This window comes from Denticeps clupeoides, chromosome 4 (assembly GCF_900700375.1).
Source record: "Denticeps clupeoides chromosome 4, fDenClu1.1, whole genome shotgun sequence".
In the NCBI taxonomy this organism is placed as follows: domain Eukaryota; kingdom Metazoa; phylum Chordata; class Actinopteri; order Clupeiformes; family Denticipitidae; genus Denticeps; species Denticeps clupeoides.
The window spans coordinates 32185296-32207100 of record NC_041710.1 but is presented as its reverse complement, the minus strand read 5'-3'; the positions used below and the strand labels follow the sequence as shown (position 1 = coordinate 32207100).

The window sequence follows — 21805 nt, the reverse complement described above, 5'->3', positions numbered from 1 at the left end:
TGAAGATAAAGAGGATTTTCATCTTTTAACACGACAATGAATCCAAGAACACATCCAAACCAAAAGAAGAATGGCTTCACCAGAAGAAAACCTTTGCATGAAAGAGTGGGCAGGTCAGTATCTACCTGGGAATATATGGGAATTTTCATAATCTTAATCTTACCTGATTGACTCACATAAATATTGAATATTCTAATATAATCAAAAGGTGAATCAAAGTATTAATTAAGTTATGAACACTTATGAAACCATTACACTATACATTTGGTTATATATATATACACACTCTGTAATATATTGTTGGAGGCATTATGACATGCTTTAATGATGGCATTGTTTTAAGGAGTTTCTCAAGGTTTTTATTTTTGATGATGTTACCTTCAGGAGCTTTCTGTATGTGGTTTTGGGTGTAAGAGTGAAAGAAAATGGAGACCTGGAAAGAACAGTAGAGTAGTCCCATCTCTGCACATCCACAGATGACTTCACCATTGACGAAACAAAAAAGATAAGAAGGGAGACCAGTGTACTGCCCATTAGAGGAGCACTATGATCAATAAATAAGGCCGACCTTTCCACACTGGGCTCTGGCTGTGTGTTTGTGTGTGTGTATCTGTGAGCACATTTGTACCTCGCTGCCTGCATATGTATGTATGTGTGAGACGGAGAGAGTCTTCCCCCTGGGCCATGGCTTCCCGTGTCTGCAGTAACAGCTTGTGAAGGCTCAGTTCTGGCCGCTGCACTGTGTGTGGGGGTTTGTGAAGCCAGTGAGGTGATTCCTGGGAGCAGGTGTACAGTACGATAAGAGTCAAAAGCGGCCACAGGAAAATCGGACCAACAGCCGCGGTTGCCAAGGGCAGCCCTGCATCAGACGGCACCCGAAAGAGAAAGAGATATATTTAGAGTCCAACTTGCTGCAAGCAGTGAGAGAAGGGGGGAATGGAGATGAAAAAACCCAACACGAAGAATAAGACAACAATGACATTTTAATACATTTCAAAGCAAATGAACCTTCATCTGAGTTGGAGACACTCTTCCCGCTGACAGCAGTGCAACGTTTCGCTCTTTCCTTTCCACATGCACCTATGTGATTAGAAAAGAGAGACAAGGATTGTGTGTTTTGTGTATGAGTGTAGGTAAAACACACTGTCCTCATATGTAACCCCTCTCTCTGTTACTTCCACATACATGTGCACAGCCATCTGACACTGTGTGATGCATGACTGTGGTTACACGGCGCCCCCCACTGGCTTTTTTTAGCAGTCACCATCGCTGTGCTCTTTCTGGATCTGATTAAAACTCCCTCCATCCAGCAGATGGCAAACCGCTAATATTCGTTGCATCAAAAACACATTAAGTGCTCGGCCCCATTCACAATTTCCGGCCACCTCAACCATTTTTAGTCTTTTCAATCTACCCAAATATTCTTAACAACACCAGGACCTTTCTAGGACCCCCCCATATTACCGCGTAGCCTTGTCCTTGTGATTTGTATTGATTTCTTTTTTGCAGTATAATCCATCATGCTCAGATGTTAATCTGAGGGACAGTAATGAGATGTAGAATCGATCTGCGGTGCAAGCAAGTACTAAGGAGAACAAGAAGAAACTTATTGTCATATGCATGGTTAACAACAGTTCAGCACTTACAATACATCGCTTTTTGTCAATCTCTCTTTACACCAGACAGAGAAAATTGACAGAAAAACGAAGATGCCTGAGACGTGACAATTAATGGGAGACATAGAGCGAGTCAGCGGTCTGAAGAGTGGAAGATGTGTCGTGTGAAGAGACCATGCTGTGGCTGTATTTTGTCCTTTATGATTGTGTGTGCCCGCTATATGACCCAGGGGGACGTTTCGTAATGAATTGGGCCTGTTTCTGTCCTGATCATGCTTGATTACTCTCTCAGTACATCTGTTTAGTCTGAAATGGCAAAGACACTCAGCCTTCTGTGGTTGTTTTTAGGGGCTGGCGAGTGTAACAAGACCATGTCATGGCATTTACGAGACGCCCTTATCCAGAGCGCCTTACAATCAGTCTGGATACACTCAGGGTTAAGTGTCTTGCTCACGAACCCAATGGTAGTAAGTGGGGTTTGAATCTGGTACTTTCTGGTCCTCTAGTCTATAGCCGAGTGTCTTACCCACTTGGCAACTAACTGTGCAAAAGTTTTAGGTACACTTAAAAATGTTTTAGAGAACGTAATTAAGTATTTCAGTCACTCTGGTTCAGGAAGGGACTCTCTAAAAGTGTAAAAAAAAAAAAAAAAAAAGACAAATAACTGAGATGTGCCACAAGACCCTCCCAAAAGTCTAAAGATATCTTGGGGTGATATTATTGTCCTGGCACCAGGAGTTGGAAGTAGAACTAAAGCTCTGAACTGAGGGCTCAAATACTGAATGGTAGTGCGGATTTGATTTAACGTCATCCAAAAAGAATGAATCACGACTTCTGGTTAACTAGGAAGACTAAGCCCAAGTTTGAAATTCGACTGTATTCAATATTACTTAATATTTCCCCTCATACGCATTGACCTTTTATTCTGGATGACACTCGTTCAAGGACAATTCCATCCGCATCCCTACCTGCATCAGGCCGTCAGTTGTTTCTCTTCCAGCTCTGTGGACATAAATAACGTCCACAACTCTCTGGACAACTGAACCTTTCGCATTTCGAGGTGAAAGACACAATGACACAGCAACCCAGAATGACAAGAGAGTTTATTACTTCTCGAAATGGCAAAAATTACCGGGATTACACAGTTACGTTTTGGGAAATTCCTGCTGCTGAAAAGACAAAAGTGAATCATAACCAGTTTCTGACGATTTCAGAACTGGGGGGACTTGTAATGAGAAAGAGCGGTTCATGTGCTGCCATCTGTGAACACTTTCCTGTATGATGAAGGTGTGGTAATGTCTTAAATGTATGTTTATTTGGAATAAATTGCACCATATGATGCATTTGTTTGATCATTTGAACTATGATGTCAATATGATGTATTTATTTCTGTGCTTAAATTTGATAGAAATTTCTAAACACAAAATTATACATGTACATTAATACTAAGTATGTACATTAATACTAAGTAAATCTGACAAAAAATCTGTATTGTAAATATTAATAATAAAGATGAAATTGTATGTGATTCTGTGTGTGTATATATATATATATATATATATGTGAGTATAATTTGATTCTAGTCACATACATTCAACACAAATATGATTATGTATGGATATGGTGACAACATCACAGAGGAACCTCATATGAATGAGGAAGAACACAACTTGTTCCACCCACTGTCTCTGTGCGTGTGTGTGCGTGTGTGTGTGTGTGTGTGTGTGTGTGTGCATATGTCAAAACCTACTTCGGAATGTGAAGAAAATCGAGTTTTCACACAAAAACAACATGGGCAGATTATATCCATTGCAATAATATACTACTAATTCAAAGAAAAACATCGAAAAGCCAAATCAACACGAGCACTACATTCTTTACATCAAGTGAATAGACATACACAAGACAGAATATTTTACACCCATGAGCTGCAACCGATCGTGTCACAGTCAGTTAGAAATTCAGAGTCTCTGACATCATCTTCCACCAGTCCATCAGCTCCTCCTTCTCCTCTTCTTTCCTCTCCTCCATAGACTCCAGCTCAAAGTCCAGCTGAGGGAGGAGCACACACGTTACCAACCAAATCCCATGAAATCAGAATCTAACTAAAACCACCTGGCTGGCAAAGGTTATCCACACCTTTTTAAAAAGCTAGGGTCAAAATATGGCAGCTGTACCAGCTCTGAAATGGTGGTTCTGGCATTAATGAGGCATTTGGAGAGATATGTGTGTGAGTATGTCTGTATGCATGAGTGTGCGTGTATTTACCCGGGTTGCAGGGCTATAGGCCACGGCCACTTTCTTAATGACAGTGAGGTATCCTGAGGCAGAAGCTGAGATCTTGTAGTTCCCAGGGGCCAGAAGACGCCAGTAATCACCATCCTTAGCTGAAGGGGGTGACACAGAGAGACAGGATTAAAGGATTATAGTGCAACACTGTATACAACACAAGAACCTTATGTGTTATTACATTGTATATGATCTGCATCACACCGCAAGCATAAATGCAAAATGTATCATGGAGGGTTAATAAAGTCCTCTTGAATCATGATTCTTCACTCATGCATGCCAGGTCCACAGAGCAGCAGAAAAGCAAACTTCATAATTTGCAGCAGAATGGGATGCTAGTTGAATTTCTGTGACTGTGTGTGTGTGTGTGTGTGTGTGTTTACCTGTTGTAATGTCATGATCGATGCCTTCCACAGATATTGAAGCATTAGAAATGGGATTTCCTTGGAGGTCCCTAACAAATCCAGACACTCCACGATGAACCTGCAACAGACACGTATGCAAGTAAGAGACACCTTGCTACACTCACACTACAACACCCCTAAGCTCAGATCTGACCTGAGGTCCTCCTCACCTGCTCGATGTAGCTGACCAAAGAGTTTCTGTTCTGATCCCAGTACTGTTTGAGGGTGTCTTCTGGGGGGAACTTGTCACAGCTCAGCTCCAGTGTGATTTCATAACAGTTACTGCTCAGGTAGTTGAAGTCCTGCATGCCTATAACACAAAAAGACAGATACATATAATCTAAGAAATATCTAAACAGCAATTAACGTGGTTTAGCGCCGAAGCTAGAACACTTTGATCTACACAGGCCGGCACAGAGCTACAGTACAGGCCAAAAGTTTGGACACACCTTCTAATTCATTGTTTTTTCTTTATTTTATTATTTTTGTATGCCTTCGGTGAGAATGTACCAATGTCATGAAAATAAAGAAAACACACTGAATGAGAAGGTGTGTCCAAACGTTTGACCTGTACTGTATATCTGAAAAAAAATTATTTCCTGCTGTAGCACCAGAGCCTGATGTTTGCAGAATTGAAGATAATCTTGCATTGCATGCATTGCATACATATATTAATAAGTAATTGAGTTGGGACTGATTCACCAGTTTCAGAACAATTTCAAAAACTATTTTCTATTTATGCAAATTATGTACAGCTGAAACTAGTTAGAACAATAAAGTACACATTTATAAATATGCTGTATGACTAGACCCATTATTTTGTCTATAATAAATTATAGACAAAACACAATTAAAATGTTTGATGGAGTGCTATAGCACCACCACGTGGCCAAATTGAACTGTGCGGTCTTAATCTGACAGTGACGGGATAACCAGGATTACTGCCATGTTTGATGATGTGACCACAGACCCCAGCATTCATGAGTCATTACTGTTAAATTTAAAGGTGCCATGACATGAAACTTTCACTTTGTGAAATTCCCCTAAAAAAGGAACTCCACCAACCGTCATGGCTTGCAAATGTGCAAAGCAATGCAGTTGCTCTGTGATTGGATGTAAAAATGAGAGCAAATGTATTTTTTTTAGTTCCCCTCAACAAACTGTGAGTTAATTTGCTGATACGACTTCCTGTCTGTGCCCAATATTGTGGTTGGTGAATGGTGTTGATAGTGAAGTGATTGTCATTGTGAAACACAGCACGAAATGTGTCCTCTGCATTTAACCCCTCACCTTTAGTGAGAAGTGGTGGGCAGCCATGACTGGCGGCCGGGGAACGCCCCGGGGATTCGAAACCGGCGACCTTCTGATAACTAGTCTGATAACTTGCTTACCTGCTAGATGTCAGTTCCACGAGTGCCCCCTCAACTTCTATAGGCCGTTCTCCTCCTCATCCCACCTCTCTCCTTCTCATTAACATTTAAAGCTACAGACACTGAAATGGCGCATCCTGGGGAAATCTCTGGCTAAAATGTCTGGCTAAAAGGGGCTGTAAATCTGCACCAAGGCTAAACTTTGGGTACAGTATTACAGGTACAGTATAAGGACCAATATAAAAGCAAAAAAAAAAAAACATGTCATGGGACCTTTAAAGCATGCAAATTGTTCAAATGAGACCTATTTTATGTAGATGGGCTGAAAAACTGCTGATTAGTTTTCCAAAAGTTGGTTGTGCAAGTTAGCAATAAGCTTGATAAATAGTAAAATAATAATAAATGGTCTGTCATACTGACAGGTCAAAATAATGATATATACGAAAAGGGTCTTAGCAGGTTCCCTGCTTGGACCCCTAAAGACTACACCACTGGCTGTCACATATGTCCTAAGTGGAACATCTGTACCTCCAGGAACGCTGTACCAGGCGCCACCGTTGGTGATGCCTTCCTTAAAGCTGGAGTCATCATCATTCTTCCTGCAGGGAGGACGGTCAGGGTCCGACATGACTGGGTTGAGACTTGAGTACGCCCGAGCCAAGCTCTTAAAGACAACATCGTCCGGACTGGCACTGTACTCATGAGTCGATCCTGAGAGAGAAATTCACATACCTTAAGTATTTTTATTCTATCGTCTATCATAAATTCCTTTTCTAACAGCACTGTTATTTTGTTACTTTCTCTGCTCGTGCAAAAGTCATCTCTAAGCAAAATGTACAGTCCTCTCATCATGGGGTTGTTCCATCTTGTACAAAATAAAAATGCTTCACATTGTTACAGGGTTCGCACTCTAAGTCAGACTTTAAATTCCCTGACTTATCCATGACTTCCATGTCCTCCCGTAAAGGTGCAATATAACATTTGGGTGCTAAGAATAAAAGGGCATTTATATTGAATTCATAACTGAATGTACGTCTTTGTTGTTGAATGGAGTCAGCTTGGCGTGTTGAATGGAGCAAACCGAAACCTTGACTCCATCTCTCACATCCTCTTTAACACTTTGGGTGAGCCGGTCCTTAAATTCTTCATTTTCCAGCCATATATCTTACAAGGTAAACTTGCCTGGCATGTTTGGTAATTTAGCAAATGTGTAAGGACATGTGAAGTGAATGTAAAACACTGCAGCACAGCACACGGTGACACAACGAAATGTGTCCTCTGCTTTTAACCATCACCCTTGGTGAGCGGTGGGCAGCCATGACAGGCGCCTGGGGAGCAGAGTGTGGGGATGGTGCTTTGCTCAAGGGGACCTCAGTGGCACCTTGGCAGTTCGGGATTCGAACCGGCAACCTTCTGATTACGGGTCCGCTTCCTGATCCACTAATGCCCCATGTAGACATAAACTTTTTAAGATTAAGCGTTCTAGAATGTTGCACATTTTGAGCAAAACAAGAACACTCACTGGGAAGAAAGACACATAAATTCCTGATAATTCCCTGACTTTGCACCCAAATGATCAAATTCCCTAACTTTCTCTTTCTGAAAATGACCTGACATATATTGATATTCCCTGATTTTCCAGAAATTGCTTTACCTGTGGTAAAGAGTGAAAAAATAATTTTCACACACTTATTCCCACCTCGTTCATCTGTTTCATCACTGTTTTCATGAATGTGTGTGCGTACCACTGCGTGTCTCATCATATGGGTAATTGGCCACAACATCTCCTCCATGAAGATTTGCTGATAAGACAAAGGGGATGTCCATGATCCAGTGGATAACAGCCTTGGTCTCAGGAGCCAGCTGAGGAACACACACACACACACAACCACAATCACACATTAATACATAATGTTCAAATGATCTCCCTTGTTGTTCTGATTGTCACCTTGCTGTTATCATCCACAGCTTTTTTCATGTTTTTCAGCAGGTGGTTGTTCGGACCCCCATCTCGCTCGTTCATGTAGACGATGCGGTCGAGATCAGGGAAGTTGCGGTTCAGGTCAATGCCCTGAGCATTACTGCGTCCTACAAACCAGTCCTTCATCTCTCCTGGCTACAAACACACACACACACACACACACACATTAATAATGGCATAGGTAATGCAATTTCAAATGTGTTTGTATGTATATCATATTAATAATACGCTAAATGATTTGATGCCATTTGATAATGTACCTAAACATACAATTTTTTGGAGTATTTTTTGACTTCTGATGTATTTTTATGCTGCTGTCTATGAACACTAGTGGGGTTTATTTTTAGCTGAGATGAAACCCAGGAGCCACCAAGGTCCAAGACTGTCATGAACTGGAAACTGCTGGAACATCAGTGTCACTGTCTACAGTCAGGCAGTCAAGTTCAAGAAGAAATCACAGAAAACCCAAAATTACAACGACTGTCATGAAGTACATTTCTGACCACAATGAATCGGGTCCTGCTCTGTATCATATCCATCAACAACAACAGATTTTATTTTTGGAAGAAAACAGCATGATGTCCCCACATAAAAATATTTAAAACTATGATGCTATTGAAAAATACCTGACTGGTTTATACATGACTTTATTTTATCCCTGAATCCCAGCTCTGGCTTTGTGGGAGTTTGTGGATTTTGGTGATTACATGCCTTCTCCATGTCAGCGTGGAATTCCTACATGTTCCGTTTCCATGTTGAATTGCTGACTCTGAATAGGTAAGGGTGTGTATGTAAATGGTGTGTGTGATTAGGAATAACTGTGTATGCAAAGTGAGTATTTTTGACCTGCGAAGCCGCTTTTTCAAAGCCGTCGGGATTCATGGAGGGCATGATGTGGATACGTGTTGAGTGGACCAGGTTGATGATGCTGTCATTGCCCTGCTGGTATTCATTACACAAGTATTGTGCCAAATAAACCAGCAGCTCGCGTCCAACTGCCTCGTTGCCGTGCATATTCCCGATGTACTTAAACTCCGGCTCTCCTGCAACACACAAATTCCCATCATAATTATAATAATAAACAATGTTTACCATTTTGAACAACACTATATTAAAGAGTTATAGGCCCCACAAGAAAGTTTTTTTTGCTTTCTAATCTGTCCTTGCGTCCACAGTATTATTTTTATGATATTTAATATTTAAGAGATTTATTTGACAGAGTTTTCAATTTAGAGATGGTGTCATTAGGCCACAAATGATTTGGTTCATTGAAGAGCTGAGATTCGTTACTCATGAGTTATTTATTGGATCCTTGTGACGAACCTGAGCACAGCGCTAAATGTAAAAACATGGCACACGATCTACCAGTCAACCTGTGTCTCCGTCCATGAACCGTGGGCAATGACTGACAGAACAAGATCCCAGATACGATGCTGGAGCTGCTCTCACTGACCGTATGAGCTCAGTAATCTAGGAGGGCCGGGGAGGAGAGAACGGGAGCCAACTTTGGATGTCTGGGCATGTCACAAGGATGTCCCCTGAGAGGGTGCCACTGTGTCTCTTTCAGGCATGTCCCACTGGGCGAAAAACCAGGGGAACGCCCAAGAACCACTGGAGAGATTGTATTTCTCGGTTGTCTTGGGAACTGGCTGGAGAGCGTTGCTGGGGTGAGGGATGTCTGGTCTGACCAGTTCAGCCTGCTTCCTGTGCTACCCTCATCTGGAGAAGCACGTGGAAATTGATAAAAATCCATCCATTCTTTTCAATTATGTTGTAAAATTATTCCACCAAAGGAAAGGAAATCACTAGAAGCTTAATATAACAATGACATTCATCCTCTATATAAATGTATATTGTTTCATATAAAAAATTGTTTATAAAACAGATGTTACCTTTTTATTATACTATTATACATACAATAAATGTCTCTGTGAAGACGAAAAGAATGGACATAATGACAGAGGAAGAAAGGGGAAACATTTCCTAAAGCAGCGATGATGTATGATACTTTAAATTCTGTGGATGATGTGTATAATAATCAATAATCACTGTAAGTTCCTGAGAAATACACACACACACACACACAAATCTTTTCACACAAACATAAAAAGAAAACCTTAACGCATGAATCCAGTACTAGATTATGCTACTTCTTTCATCACTCATCAAATAAACAGAGGGAGGGCAGTAGGAAATAATCTCACAAATAAATTCTCTTACATAAGACTAAAAGCCAGTATTTACATCCTGGTGGAGAACAAATGTCCTGACAAAAAGGAAAAATTATAATAGCAATGCATGAAATAATTATTAGAATATTAGATTTTATGTAATATAATAATATTTCATTAATATTATATAGAAGAGGATGTTGTGTGAGTGTAAATATTAAGTATATCCTGGACAAACAATCAAGAATAATGGCATGACACAGATTGACCTGGGTTCGGTGATCTATACACACTCTGCATTAGGCAAAATGCATTTCCCCCTGATGCACGATGGGAAATCTGACCTGCTCCAAAGACAAACATGTTAATGTGAGCTCGAATCCGGACAAACACACCTGGTGGTTTTTTCTGTCTGAGATCGCATGCGAAAACACAGGTCCACCAGGAGTAAATCTGTCCGGTTACTTGTTAACCCGTATCATTTGAAGAGATAAAAACTCTTATGGTGCAAAATGACATATTTGCCATAATGCTCTACAATAAACGAATAAATCCTTTCATTATTAAATGATTTTTTTGCTAAACCTAACCTAACAAAGAACAGCCAACTGACATCGACTATGTCCCTGATGGGTGATCAGGGGCATCCTGTTTTCATGGTGATCAGGAATGTCCAAAGAAGATTGTATTTATTGGGCTGCCAATGATTAAATCGGGTATTAATCTGCATTCCTTTTACATGACTGAATGTTGCTATTATGAATATTTAAGACCATGTGACGTGTGGGAAAGAGGGACAGGGAGATGATGTGATGCCCCATGCAGACTCTCTCAGTGAACACGCTGGAGAAAATGTATATTGCTTTACTTTTCCAATAGTTGCTGGGTTCAAATTAGGGATGTGTGATACCACTGATTTCCTTTTCGATACGATACCAATTAAAATTGAGGTTGGTGTCGGCGGTGCTGATACAGTTTATAAAAACTAAATGTGACTGGAAAATTAAACTGAAAAGTGTGTCCCCTGTGGGGCCGTGATATTTTCAAGGGGAGAGGGTTCGGTGGGTGTTTGTCTTGGGTACTGAGCTGCTGGGAGGCACTGTGACATCACTATGTCGCGTTGATGTGTGAGGTTCATTTGGAATGTGCTACAGAAATAGAAGAGCGAAAATATCGATCCAATACTGAAACCAGCTTGGTATCGATAGTATGGATTTTTATGATCAAAACCAGCAGTTTTAACCAGCAGTTTTAAGTACAGGGCTGTGTGACCCTAGCAGTCAAACCAGTCTGTTTTATACATCAGAAGCACTTTCTGCCCTGCCTAAAGGGCGTTATCTCAACGTTTCGCAAACATGACTGTGAGCGTTCTGAAAGAAAAGGGGAACATTGCAGTTCTTCCAGCACGCTTACTGAGATGATGTGGCGTAAAACGCTGTGACCCACGTGTCACATGGTACCGGGTGTATTTAAATATATTCATCTCGTTGTGCATGAAAATAAGATGTGTTCAGACGCCACAAGCACATTGCTCCCGTATTGGGAGTGTCTCCGTTTGATAATGTACATGAATCAGCCCTTAAATCTCCCAACGATTTCGTACCCGTGGCCTACGGCAGGCTCATTCATTTAAACACATTTGTGCATGTGTGAGAGGGAACGGATTCATCTCTGAGTTATTATTAATGAATGGGGTTCCTCAACAAACAGACTTATTACACCAGACTATTCCTATATGAAATATCAACTGGACAACACGTCACTCACATATTCTCCGGCATGAAATACCATAACGGGCTCTTTTTTTGCTTACATTTGTCCCCAGCATGAAATATAGACATGCACATTTTATTCCTTTATGAAACATTTTATTTAAAACATTTAATCGGATCTTCACAGACAACGTTCTCTGATATGAAATATCAACTAAGCTCTTCACTCACGTTGTCTGTGAAATCTAAACTATTCGATTCCATTTGACTCCTATATGAAACATAATCTCGGATGTTCATTTTTTGAGAGAAGAATGAATGAAGACTCAGCTAAAAACCGAGCACCGTCATGCTATTTTAATATCTCCACGTTAAAGACGTGTCCGTCTACGACTCCTGAATATTCCCGATGCCGGCTGATTCTCAAGAGGCACATTTAAATGCCGGAGACTCTCGGCTACTGCAGCTGGGATGGCCATAGGGAGGCAGGGGTGGAGGGTGTGTGGCTGCACGGCAGGAACAGATGGACCAGAAGGCACCCTGCGCTTAGGCTTCATCCTGCCCACCCTGCCCTAAGCCGATCTGTCACCACGGCAACGACTATTTCTGCCTCACCTTACAGTCCAGCTCCTCTCGGCGCCCTGAATGATAAACTACGGCGCTGGCGCCAGATGGGAAGCTCTGCCTTCCTCCATTTCAGTCGTGCTTCCCCTGGTTGGCCAGATTGGTCTGGAGGTAATAAAGGCTCCATCACCGTGAGTCAGTCTTTACACACACACACACACACACACACACACACACACACACGCACACTATGACGCTCCTCCTGACCTGACCCGTTACAATTGAAGGAAAATGTAGAGAAGAAATCAGTAAAGCAGCGAAACGTGGATGCTCATGGGAACCCGTGCGGATGCTGTCAGCAGCGAGCCGCTAAAATGGCGTCTGCGCACCGACCGCGCACCTGAATAACGGACCGACCTGGCTCGTGCATTCCCGGGTTGTCGGACATCTCCAGCACCAGCAGCTCTCGGCCCTCGGAGCTCTCGCCGATGGTGTAGATGCGGGTGATGGACGGACACTGCAGCCAGACGGACACCAGCGCCCTGCGCAGCTCCTCGTACCGGTGGTACTCGAACGAGACTCCGCCGCCGCCGCCGCCGCCGCCGGGGCTCTCCGGCGCGGCACCGCCGACGGATGCCAGCGCGGCGAGGCCGCAGCAGAGGAGGAGCAGCCGGGCCCGTCTCATGTCGCCTGTCGGTTCTTCTCTCTGCGCGTCTCTGTCGATGATGCGCGCTCCCGACGCCCGCGCTACCTGCCCGTCCTCTTCCCAGGCGCTGCGCGCTCCCGACGCCGCAGAGGCGTGGCCTGGAGGGCGCGGAGATGGATGGATTCTCTCCGTATTTTTATGGGATTGTTGGCGATCATTTTTGATACAGATGCCTGAGTTTAATGTGGCCAGACGGAACGCCTTCACTGATGCTGACCAATCACAATCGTCGTTTAAGAACGTTTTGGTCACTATGCCCCTTAATATACACAAATCTCTACATATTATTGCGGTCTTTATATAAAATGCAGACTGTCGTTGCCTTAGTTGGCTGACTATATGCAAATTCATTTAGAGAGGTGTAGCAGTGTCAAGTTCTGTCGTTAAATACGTATGAAACAGGTCAGGAAGACGTTTCATTATTGCGCTCATCAACGATGCTGCTGGAATTGACAATGACATTAAAAATAATTTAAAGCGTCTGTTGCTTTTTATTCACGCCATAAAAGCGAAACCTAATGATTTGTTGGATAAAATCAAATTCCATTTTCCGCGTTCTGAACCGAGTCGTGGTCACCACGGCCTGAGCGTCACTGATCTGAGACCAGCGGGAATATGCAGAGTAGGTGGGCGGTGCTTGGGGACTTTACGTGTCAGCCATTGGCCATTTAGCGATAGGCCGGTTCCCGAGAGGCCATACAGTAATAAGTAATGTGCAGCCTGGGACATCGTGCGGCGTCTCATGCTCTGACAAACCAGTCAGCTTTTCAAAATATATTCACAGTACTGTGCAAATCCACTATTTATCTAATCTGCATGCAATGAATTTAACAAGAACGCCTATGATCAAAAATTGGTTCATCTGAACTAATCATTTCAGATTTTCCTTCTTTCCAGGAAAGAATGACAAAATGTGTGTGTTGAAAGAGACTGTTCAATATACTCCATCTGTAGACTTTTGACTATAGGAGATCATTCATTAGTTCTTCTAACACTTCATTTTTTTGTGTGTTGCTGTTGGCAAGATAAACAACCTTTAAATCATTTAATTTGTATACAGTGTTATAATATAAGGGAATCCACTGGCATTACAGCATACTCCAAAATAAAACCCTGGTCCCAAATACTACAGGATGTTCAGAGGTCTAGGGGAGTCCATGCCTCGAATGGTCAGTGGGTTTTGCCGTAAGAGGAGAACCTACTCATCACTATGATAAAGGTATTAAAATGGTAGCTAAGGCTAGTGGGTTTTCTTTCACATGACCACATTTCTGTGATCTTCTGCTCCTCACAGCTCAATGGACAAAGCACAGCTCAACATCATTTACAGAGGCACAGGAAGTGTTTGAGAGACTAAATATCCTTAGCTGAAGAAGCCATGTTATTATGTAACTGAAAAAGTTGGGACACTATACAAATCTTGAATAAAAACTGAATGCAATGATGTGGAGGTGCCAACTTCTAATATTTTATTCAGAATAGAACATAAATCAAAGTTTAAACTGAGAAAATGTATCATTTTAAGGGAAAAATATATTGATTCAGAATTTCATGGTGTCAACAAATCCCCAAAAAGTAGGGCCAAGGCCATTTTCACCACTGTGTGGCATCTCCCCTTCTTCTTACAACACTCAATAGATGTCTGGGGACTGAGGAGACCAGTTTTTCAAGTTTAGAAATAGGAATGCTCTCCCATTCTTGTCTAATACAGGCCTCTAACTGTTCAATCGTCTTGGGCCTTCTTTGTCGCACCTTCCTCTTTATGATGCGCCAAATGTTCTCTATAGGTGAAAGATCTGGACTGCAGACTGGCCATTTCAATACCCGGATCCTTCTCCTACGCAGCCATGATGTTGTGATTGATGCAGAATGTGGTCTGGCATTATCTTGTTGAAAAATGCAGGGTCTTCCCTGAAAGAGATGACGTCTGGATGGGTTTTAGAACCTGAATATATATTTTTTTATATAAACATCAGTATTTTGAATCTGATGTGTGCAGCTACTGGGAGCCAGTGGAGGGAACGTAGCAGAGGGGTAGTGTGGGAGAATTTGGGGAGGTTGAAGATCAGTCGTGCTGCTGCATTTTATATTAGTTGCAGAGGTTGGATGGTTCATAGAGGTAGAGCAGCTAGAAGGGAGTTACAGTAATCTAGTCTTGAGATTACTAAGGACTGAACCAGTATCTGGGTGGCCTGTGTTGATAGATAAGGACGGATTCGTCTGATATTGTATAGAAGGAATCTACATGAGCAGGAAAGATTGCTGATGTGAGTCGAGAAGGAGAGTTGGTTGTCTATTGTTACTCTCAGGTTGCGGGCTGTTGTAGAAGGAGAGAGCTGTGAGTTGTCCAGGTAAATAGCAAGATCCTGATGTGGTGAAGAATCTGCTAGAATGAATATTAGTTCAGTTTTGGTGGGATTGAGTTTGAGGTGATGGGCTGCCATCCAAGATGAGATGTCAGTTAGACATGCAGAGATTTTGGAAGCAGCATGTAGATCAGAAGGAGGAAAAGAGAAGATGAGTTGTGTGTCATCAGCATAGCACTGGTAGGAAAACCCATGTGAGGAAATTACCTCACCAAGTGATCTCGTGTAGAGGGAGAAAAGGAGAGGACCTAGCACTGAGCCTTGAGGGACACCAGTGGAGAGTCTACGTGAGGTAGAGGTGGATCCTTTCCCTTTCCAAGTCACTTGGTAAGATCGCTCATTAAAGTAGGAAGCAAACCACTGCCATGCTGAGCCCTGAATCCCAGTTGACAGTTTTGCCAATCTTGCCGCATGTAGCTGCTCGGTAACAGCCAGAAGGGCCGTCTCAGTAGAATGAGCTTTTCTGAAGCCAGACTGGTTAGGATCCAGGAGGTTGTTCTGTGACAGATTAAGTGACACATTTCATTGTGTGCACCGTGTGCTGTGCTGCAGTGTATCACAATGACAATCACTTCACTTTCACTACTACTATTAAAATTCTCAATATAATAGTATTGGGTGATCATTATCGGGTGAAGGCTAATTAGATCGAAGGTTCTCTCAAGATTAGAAGACATGTAAGAGGTGAAATTCCACTGAACCCCACAACCACCATATTGTCATGAGGTCAAAGGCAGGGTGGTGGTGATGGTGGATCACCACATCAGACATCATTGGTCATGAACAAGTGGACAAGAAGCAGAGTCCAGCTATACAGAGCTAGCTCACACATTTCTTCATGCCTTTTTTCTCAAAAAGACTCAAACCTTTCAATTATTTGTGTTTAATAAGCATAACCCATCTTCTATGGCACATCTGTGGCTTCTGCATTTTTTCAACTGACTCACAATGATTTTCTTGGTTTATATTTATTTCAACGATTTCCTTTTTTCTCACTCAACTGGGGCCTATATGTCTGTATGATAGATATGAATGATGTGTAAGCATTGTAACAATTTCATTGTGCTTGGTACCTTGTACTCTGTACATAGGATGATAAACTACTTGATTTGACTTGTCTATCTGTTCTACAAGTCCGTCTATTTATGTGCATTGTGATCTGTGGAGAGTTGTACTTAGTGGGGGAAATAAATTTGCACCTTTGTCTTACTGAGGGACATTACACCAATCAGCCAAAACACAAGCATAACCCAACTAATATTGAGTATGTACCCCTTCTACCAGGTAAACAGTCCTCTCCTTCTGAGAGAGGTCATTCATCCGTCTATCTGACCTTATTTCCAAATAAGGTCTAATAGTGCCAGACTGTATTGATGTCTAAAGATTTGGGAGCTTTTCCCCCCTCCGTGTTGCATTAATTTTCATATTTTTCCATTCGGTTTCTGTGTAAATGAGCCTGAAATCGCGTAAAATCTCTGTGCTCTCAGGCCATCCAGGACGCCAACGGACCCTCTCCTTCATTTGCTGAGTGTTCTGGTGGCCTTCGGTACGGCGGGACGTACAGGCCTACGTTGATGCCTGTGACATCTGTGCCCGGGCCAAGACTCCCAACACTCCGGCTGCTGGGCCCCTGCGTCTTCTTCCCATTCCTCATCGCCCCTGGACCCACCTCACCTTGGACTTCATCACCGGTCTCCCTGAAGCCAATGGTATGACCACCATCCTGACCCCAGGACATCGTCTCCGATCGGGGACCCCAATTCATCTCAGCTGTGTGGAAGGCGTTCTGTCTCCTCATTGGATCAACCTGCAGCCTCTCCTCTGGCTACCATCCCCAGACCAATGGCCAGGTGGAGAGTGCCAACCAACAGCTGGGACGATACCAGCGGTGCTTTGCGTCGGAACACCAACGCACCTGGCCCGGGTTTCTCCTTTGGCCGGAGCTGGCCCACAACCTGCAAGTCTCCTCTGCGAGCCCCCTTGAGATCTGCCATGGATATCAGCCCCCCATCTTCGCTCACCAGGTGCCCGCAGGTGGGGTCCCCTCGGCCCGTCAGATGATCCGCGGTTGCCGAAAGGCCTGGAAATCCGCGCGGTCAGCACTCGTTGCCGCCATCGTCGAGGGGGGACCCGCATACACAGTGGAGTGCATTATTGCCTCTCGGCGCAGAGGTCGGGGGGTCCAGTACCTGGTGCATTGGACCGGCTATGGACCAGAAGAACGATCCCGAGTCGTTTCATCTTGGACCCTTCTCTGGTGACTGAGTACCGGCACCGTGTTACTCCATCATGTGACTGGGAGTAACACGGAAACGAGGTAACGTGACTCCTATAAATAGGCTAGAGAGCAGCTGCCAACTGCTCAGTCATTGAATGACACACGTCATTAGACTCGGCTCCGAAATCGTCAACCAAAGTAAGACCGTACCTGTCCTCTCTGTGATCCTGAATCCTGAACTCCTTCCTGTCGTCCCGTTCTGCCCTGCCTTGTGTCTTAAAACGCGAACGACAACATCAGTGTGGTGTTGCAGCTCGCGCCATCTGCATTCGCAGATTAACGCGGAGGAACTTACCTGCCTCCGTGCGTCCCGCCGCACCGAGGTTTCTCATCTCCTCCTACACGTCTCTCTAATTCTGATCCCGGTTCGTGTGACAAAACCTCCCCCAGAGTGAATTCAAAAGAAGTTTGTTTATACTTCTCCTTGCAGGGTTTGTGCATATTTTTCAGAGTTCAGATGGATACCCTGTTTCTGAAAATAATAATCGACGTATGACCTCTCTTTAAAACATGAAAATCAAGCGGCAACCATTCATTGTCACACTCAGCACTGGTGTACCACAGAGCTGTGTGCTGAGCCCCTTCCTCTACTCCCTCTTCACCCACGACTGCCGACCTGTGTATGGATCAAGTTTTCAGACGACACCACGGTGATAGGTCTCATCGACAACAATGATGAGACTGCCTACAGGAAGGAGGTCCAGCATCTGGCAACTTGGTGCACAGACAATAATCTGCTCCTAAACACCACCAAGACCAAGGAGCTCATTGTAGACTTCAGGAGGGAGAGAAGAGGCTCGCATGATCCCATCCACATCAATGGGATAGCTGTGGAGCCTGTTTCATCCTTCAAGTTCCTGGGGACCCACATCTCAGAGGACCTGTCCTGGATCATTAACACCTCCAGCCTGGTCAAAAAGGCTCACCAGCGCCTCTTCTTCTTGAGAACATTAAAGAAGAACCAGCTATACACTACCATCCTGGTGAACTTCTACCGCTCTACAATAGAGAGCATCCTAACCAGCTGGCTGTTGTGTAAGGCGATGCAGCGGGTGGTGAAAACTGCCCAGCGCATCACAGGGACTCCACTTCCATCCATTGAGGACATCCAGAGGAAGCACTGTCTGCGTCGAGCTCGCAGTATTCATTTCGTTGCCCTGTACTTGTACATGTGTAATGACAATAAATTTGAATCTAATCTAATCTAATCTAATCATTATGAGTTTAGGAGTGATGCCGTTTTTGGAATAATATTCATGACTATTTACATGTGTTCATTTATAGTTTTGATGCCTTCAGTGAGAATCTACCAATGTAAATGGTCATGAAAATAAAGAAAACACATTGAATGAGAAGGTGTGTCCAAACTTTTAGCCTGTACTGTCTGAAATATATGTATTGTGTGATGGATAATGTACTCATACAGAAATGCAACCGTTTCAAACCCTACAATAAATCATTGTTTCTAGGGAATGCACATGGGGTTTGTTTGTTTTAATTTTTTTCACTGTTTTTTCACTGTTGCAATAAAAAAAGCATTGCTTGATTGGTATTGTTGGTTGTTTATTTAAATAACGAAACATAAAAAATACTTTTTACACAACTTTAGATTTTAAAATTGATATAGATCAGAATTTCTGTTGTAGAAGAAGACATTATAGATTGATTGATGTCATCCTAATAGTGTAATGCAATGCACTAATTTAGTGCAGGAAGCGTTATTTGATAATGGTTATCGGGTTATCAATGTATGTCACACAGGATTTTAATTAATGCTGATATATCAACCTATATGATATATGCAACCAGAAACTATTCACAGCACATCACTTTTCCCATATTTTTCTGTTTCTCAGAATTCTACACACAATGACAACATGAAAAAAGTAGATTATGAAAATAAGTATTCATAATCTATGCTCAGTTAATGTACCTTTGACAGCAATTACAGCGTCATTTTGAATATGATGCTACAAGCTTGGCCCACCTATCCTTGGCCAGTTCCACCCATTCCTCTTCTCGACCTCTCAAGCTCCATCAGGTGGGATGGAAAGCGTTGGTGCAGACATTTTAAGATCCCCAGTCTGGGTTCAAGTGCGCTCTGGAACAGGTTTTCATCCAGGATGTCAAATCATACTCCCAAATTCTTAATGTGCACAGGGATTGAGTAGTGATGTTATATTATGAGATTTTGTGCCCGGAGCATTTTTAAGTCTATTGAATTATGCAAACCATGATATTTTAATGAAGGCAAATATAATAGAGTATCAAAACAGAGAATAAGTATTGATGAGATCTTGCACTGGGCGTAGTAATGTGTTAGGGGACACTAATTCACATGTTTATGAATTAATAGCATGAAACCTTGCTCCACATATTTTTCTTATTAATTAAAAGAATGACTATATATATATGTGTGTGTGTGTGTGTGTGTGTATATTTATATATATATCAGAGGTGGGCATAGATTAATTTTCTTAATCTAGATTAATCTCACTGTAATCTTGGAATTAATCTAGATTAATCTAGAGGAATCTAAATATGTGTGCTACCCAAATAATGACTAAAAGTAAGTCTTTGAGAACGGGTTTCTCAAACCAGGTGGCGCATTAGACCAGGGGCTCATCTCCTGTTTCCAAAATGCATCACAAACTGCTTGAGAAATCTGTTCTACTCTGATAGTTGGTGATGAAAATAAATTATGTTCAATAAGATGTACTTGTGTTTACCAACTGTTTATTCAGTCAAATAGCTGCATCCATGTTACCACGTCACGTTTGATGTGGTAATTTCACAGTTCGAAGACTCGTTCTCGCCCCCTACAGTGCAATTCGGCTAGGTATACATCCGCGCTAAAATATCAAGGTGAAAGTCATTATAGTGTAGCAGTTCATCTTCTGCGTTGTGTAACTTTTTGATTTCGTTTCTTGAACCACAAATGATGAGCTGACACCCAAGTGGTGGGGCAGTGGTGGCCTAGCGGTTAAGGAAGTGGCCCCGTAATCAGAAGGTTGCCGGTTCGAATCCCGATCCGCCAAGGTACCACTGAGGTGCCACTGAGCAAAAGCACCGTCCCCACACACTGCTCCCCGGGCGCCGGTCATGGCTGCCCACTGCTCACTCAGGGTGATGGGTTAAATGCAGAGGACAAATTTCACTGTGTGCACTGTGTGCTGTACTGCTGTGTATCACATGTGACAATCACTTCACTTTAAATTAAAATTAAAATTAAAGAGATTTTCGCGTCTTTCTGCACCTCTCTCTACAATATACAGTATTAAAAGAACATAAAAAAATAACACACATGCAAAATATTCCTAATATGTACATAAATTAAAATGAAATAAATAACTTTTTGCACACAAACCCCATGCACCTCTCACAACCGGGTCTCAAAAACAAAATAAAAGTCTTTAGAAAATAAGAAAATAAAAGACACAAGAAAGAAGAAATATACTTTTAAATCTAGTGTAACCATTTTACTCTGGCACAATAGCTTGCGTAGTATAGACCCAGCTCCCAACCCAACTTTGTGAATAGATTAACGGCGATATTTTTTTTATCGCCCGATAAGAGTCTCACGTTAACGCAGCACATTAACGCCGATAATGGCCCACCACTAATATATATATACACACACACACACATATATATATATATATATATATATATGGATGTGGCTGTAGGCCCTCCTCCCCTGCTCTGCTGTGAGACCGTGGAGCGCCACCGCCATCTGCTGGCAGCAGCAGGGATTTATTTTCACAGCGCATTATTTACAGTTGCACAAACTGAAAATGCGACGTTCAAATTTAAACCAAACTGCCATTTAAGGCGCGCAGCGTCCAGACTCCCCCATATCGAGTTTCAGCGTCGAGGAGTGAGGTAATAGAAAATTTTGCTCGTGTAATATTTGTAAATGTTTGTCAGAATATTTGTAATATTTGTAAATGTTTATCAGAATCTATACTGGAAAAGGTTTATTTAATTGTATAGGAGCCGCCGACGTGGTTTAACAAACTAAATTCAGGTTCCGACGCGTTAAGGATCGTCCACGGACGTGTCCGAATTTTCTCAGTGTTTAGCTGTTGCCTCGCTGGCGCTGTTTAGCCAAATGGCTGCTTTTCTCAGAACGTTTTAAGTGCTTCTTCGTGTTAAAAGGAGACGCCTGTAAAAAGGCTGCGCGCGTCGCGTTTTTACTTTACTACGCTGAGCTTTGTTGATGTTGTAGGAGTAAGGGGGGCATGTCCAGGCAAAATATTCAGCCCAGCTAAATGCATACTTGGCAGAAATTCACATAATTAACATGAAGTATAATTTTATATGAAGTATTGTGTACAGACATGTCTCC

At 42.6% G+C, this 21805-nt stretch overlaps 1 protein-coding gene across 1 annotated transcript; it reads right to left on the bottom strand.

The window, feature by feature from the left end:
- Positions 1 to 2701: 2701 nt before the first annotated feature.
- On the bottom strand, positions 2702 to 12908 carry cpe (carboxypeptidase E). Its single transcript, XM_028978021.1, has 9 exons — positions 12525 to 12908; positions 8507 to 8703; positions 7628 to 7795; positions 7425 to 7542; positions 6208 to 6390; positions 4480 to 4619; positions 4289 to 4388; positions 3885 to 4003; positions 2702 to 3668 (listed from the first exon to the last, which is right to left on the bottom strand). Exons 1-9 carry the CDS (start codon positions 12790 to 12792, stop codon positions 3570 to 3572), a joined length of 1392 nt encoding a protein of 463 aa, XP_028833854.1. The 5' UTR covers positions 12793 to 12908; the 3' UTR covers positions 2702 to 3569.
- Positions 12909 to 21805: the final 8897 nt, after the last annotated feature.

Bases quoted from the DNA above. Each gene is read 5' to 3' on its own strand.
- cpe (XM_028978021.1), bottom strand. From the start codon at position 12,792: ATGAGACGGGCCCGGCTGCTCCTCCTCTGCTGCGGCCTCGCCGCGCTG. The intron at 7,543-7,627 runs GTGACAATCAGA...TGTGTTCCTCAG, and splicing joins CTGTGGATGATAACAGCAAG to CTGGCTCCTGAGACCAAGGC. The intron at 4,389-4,479 runs GTGAGGAGGACC...TGTCTGTTGCAG, and splicing joins TGGTCAGCTACATCGAGCAG to GTTCATCGTGGAGTGTCTGG.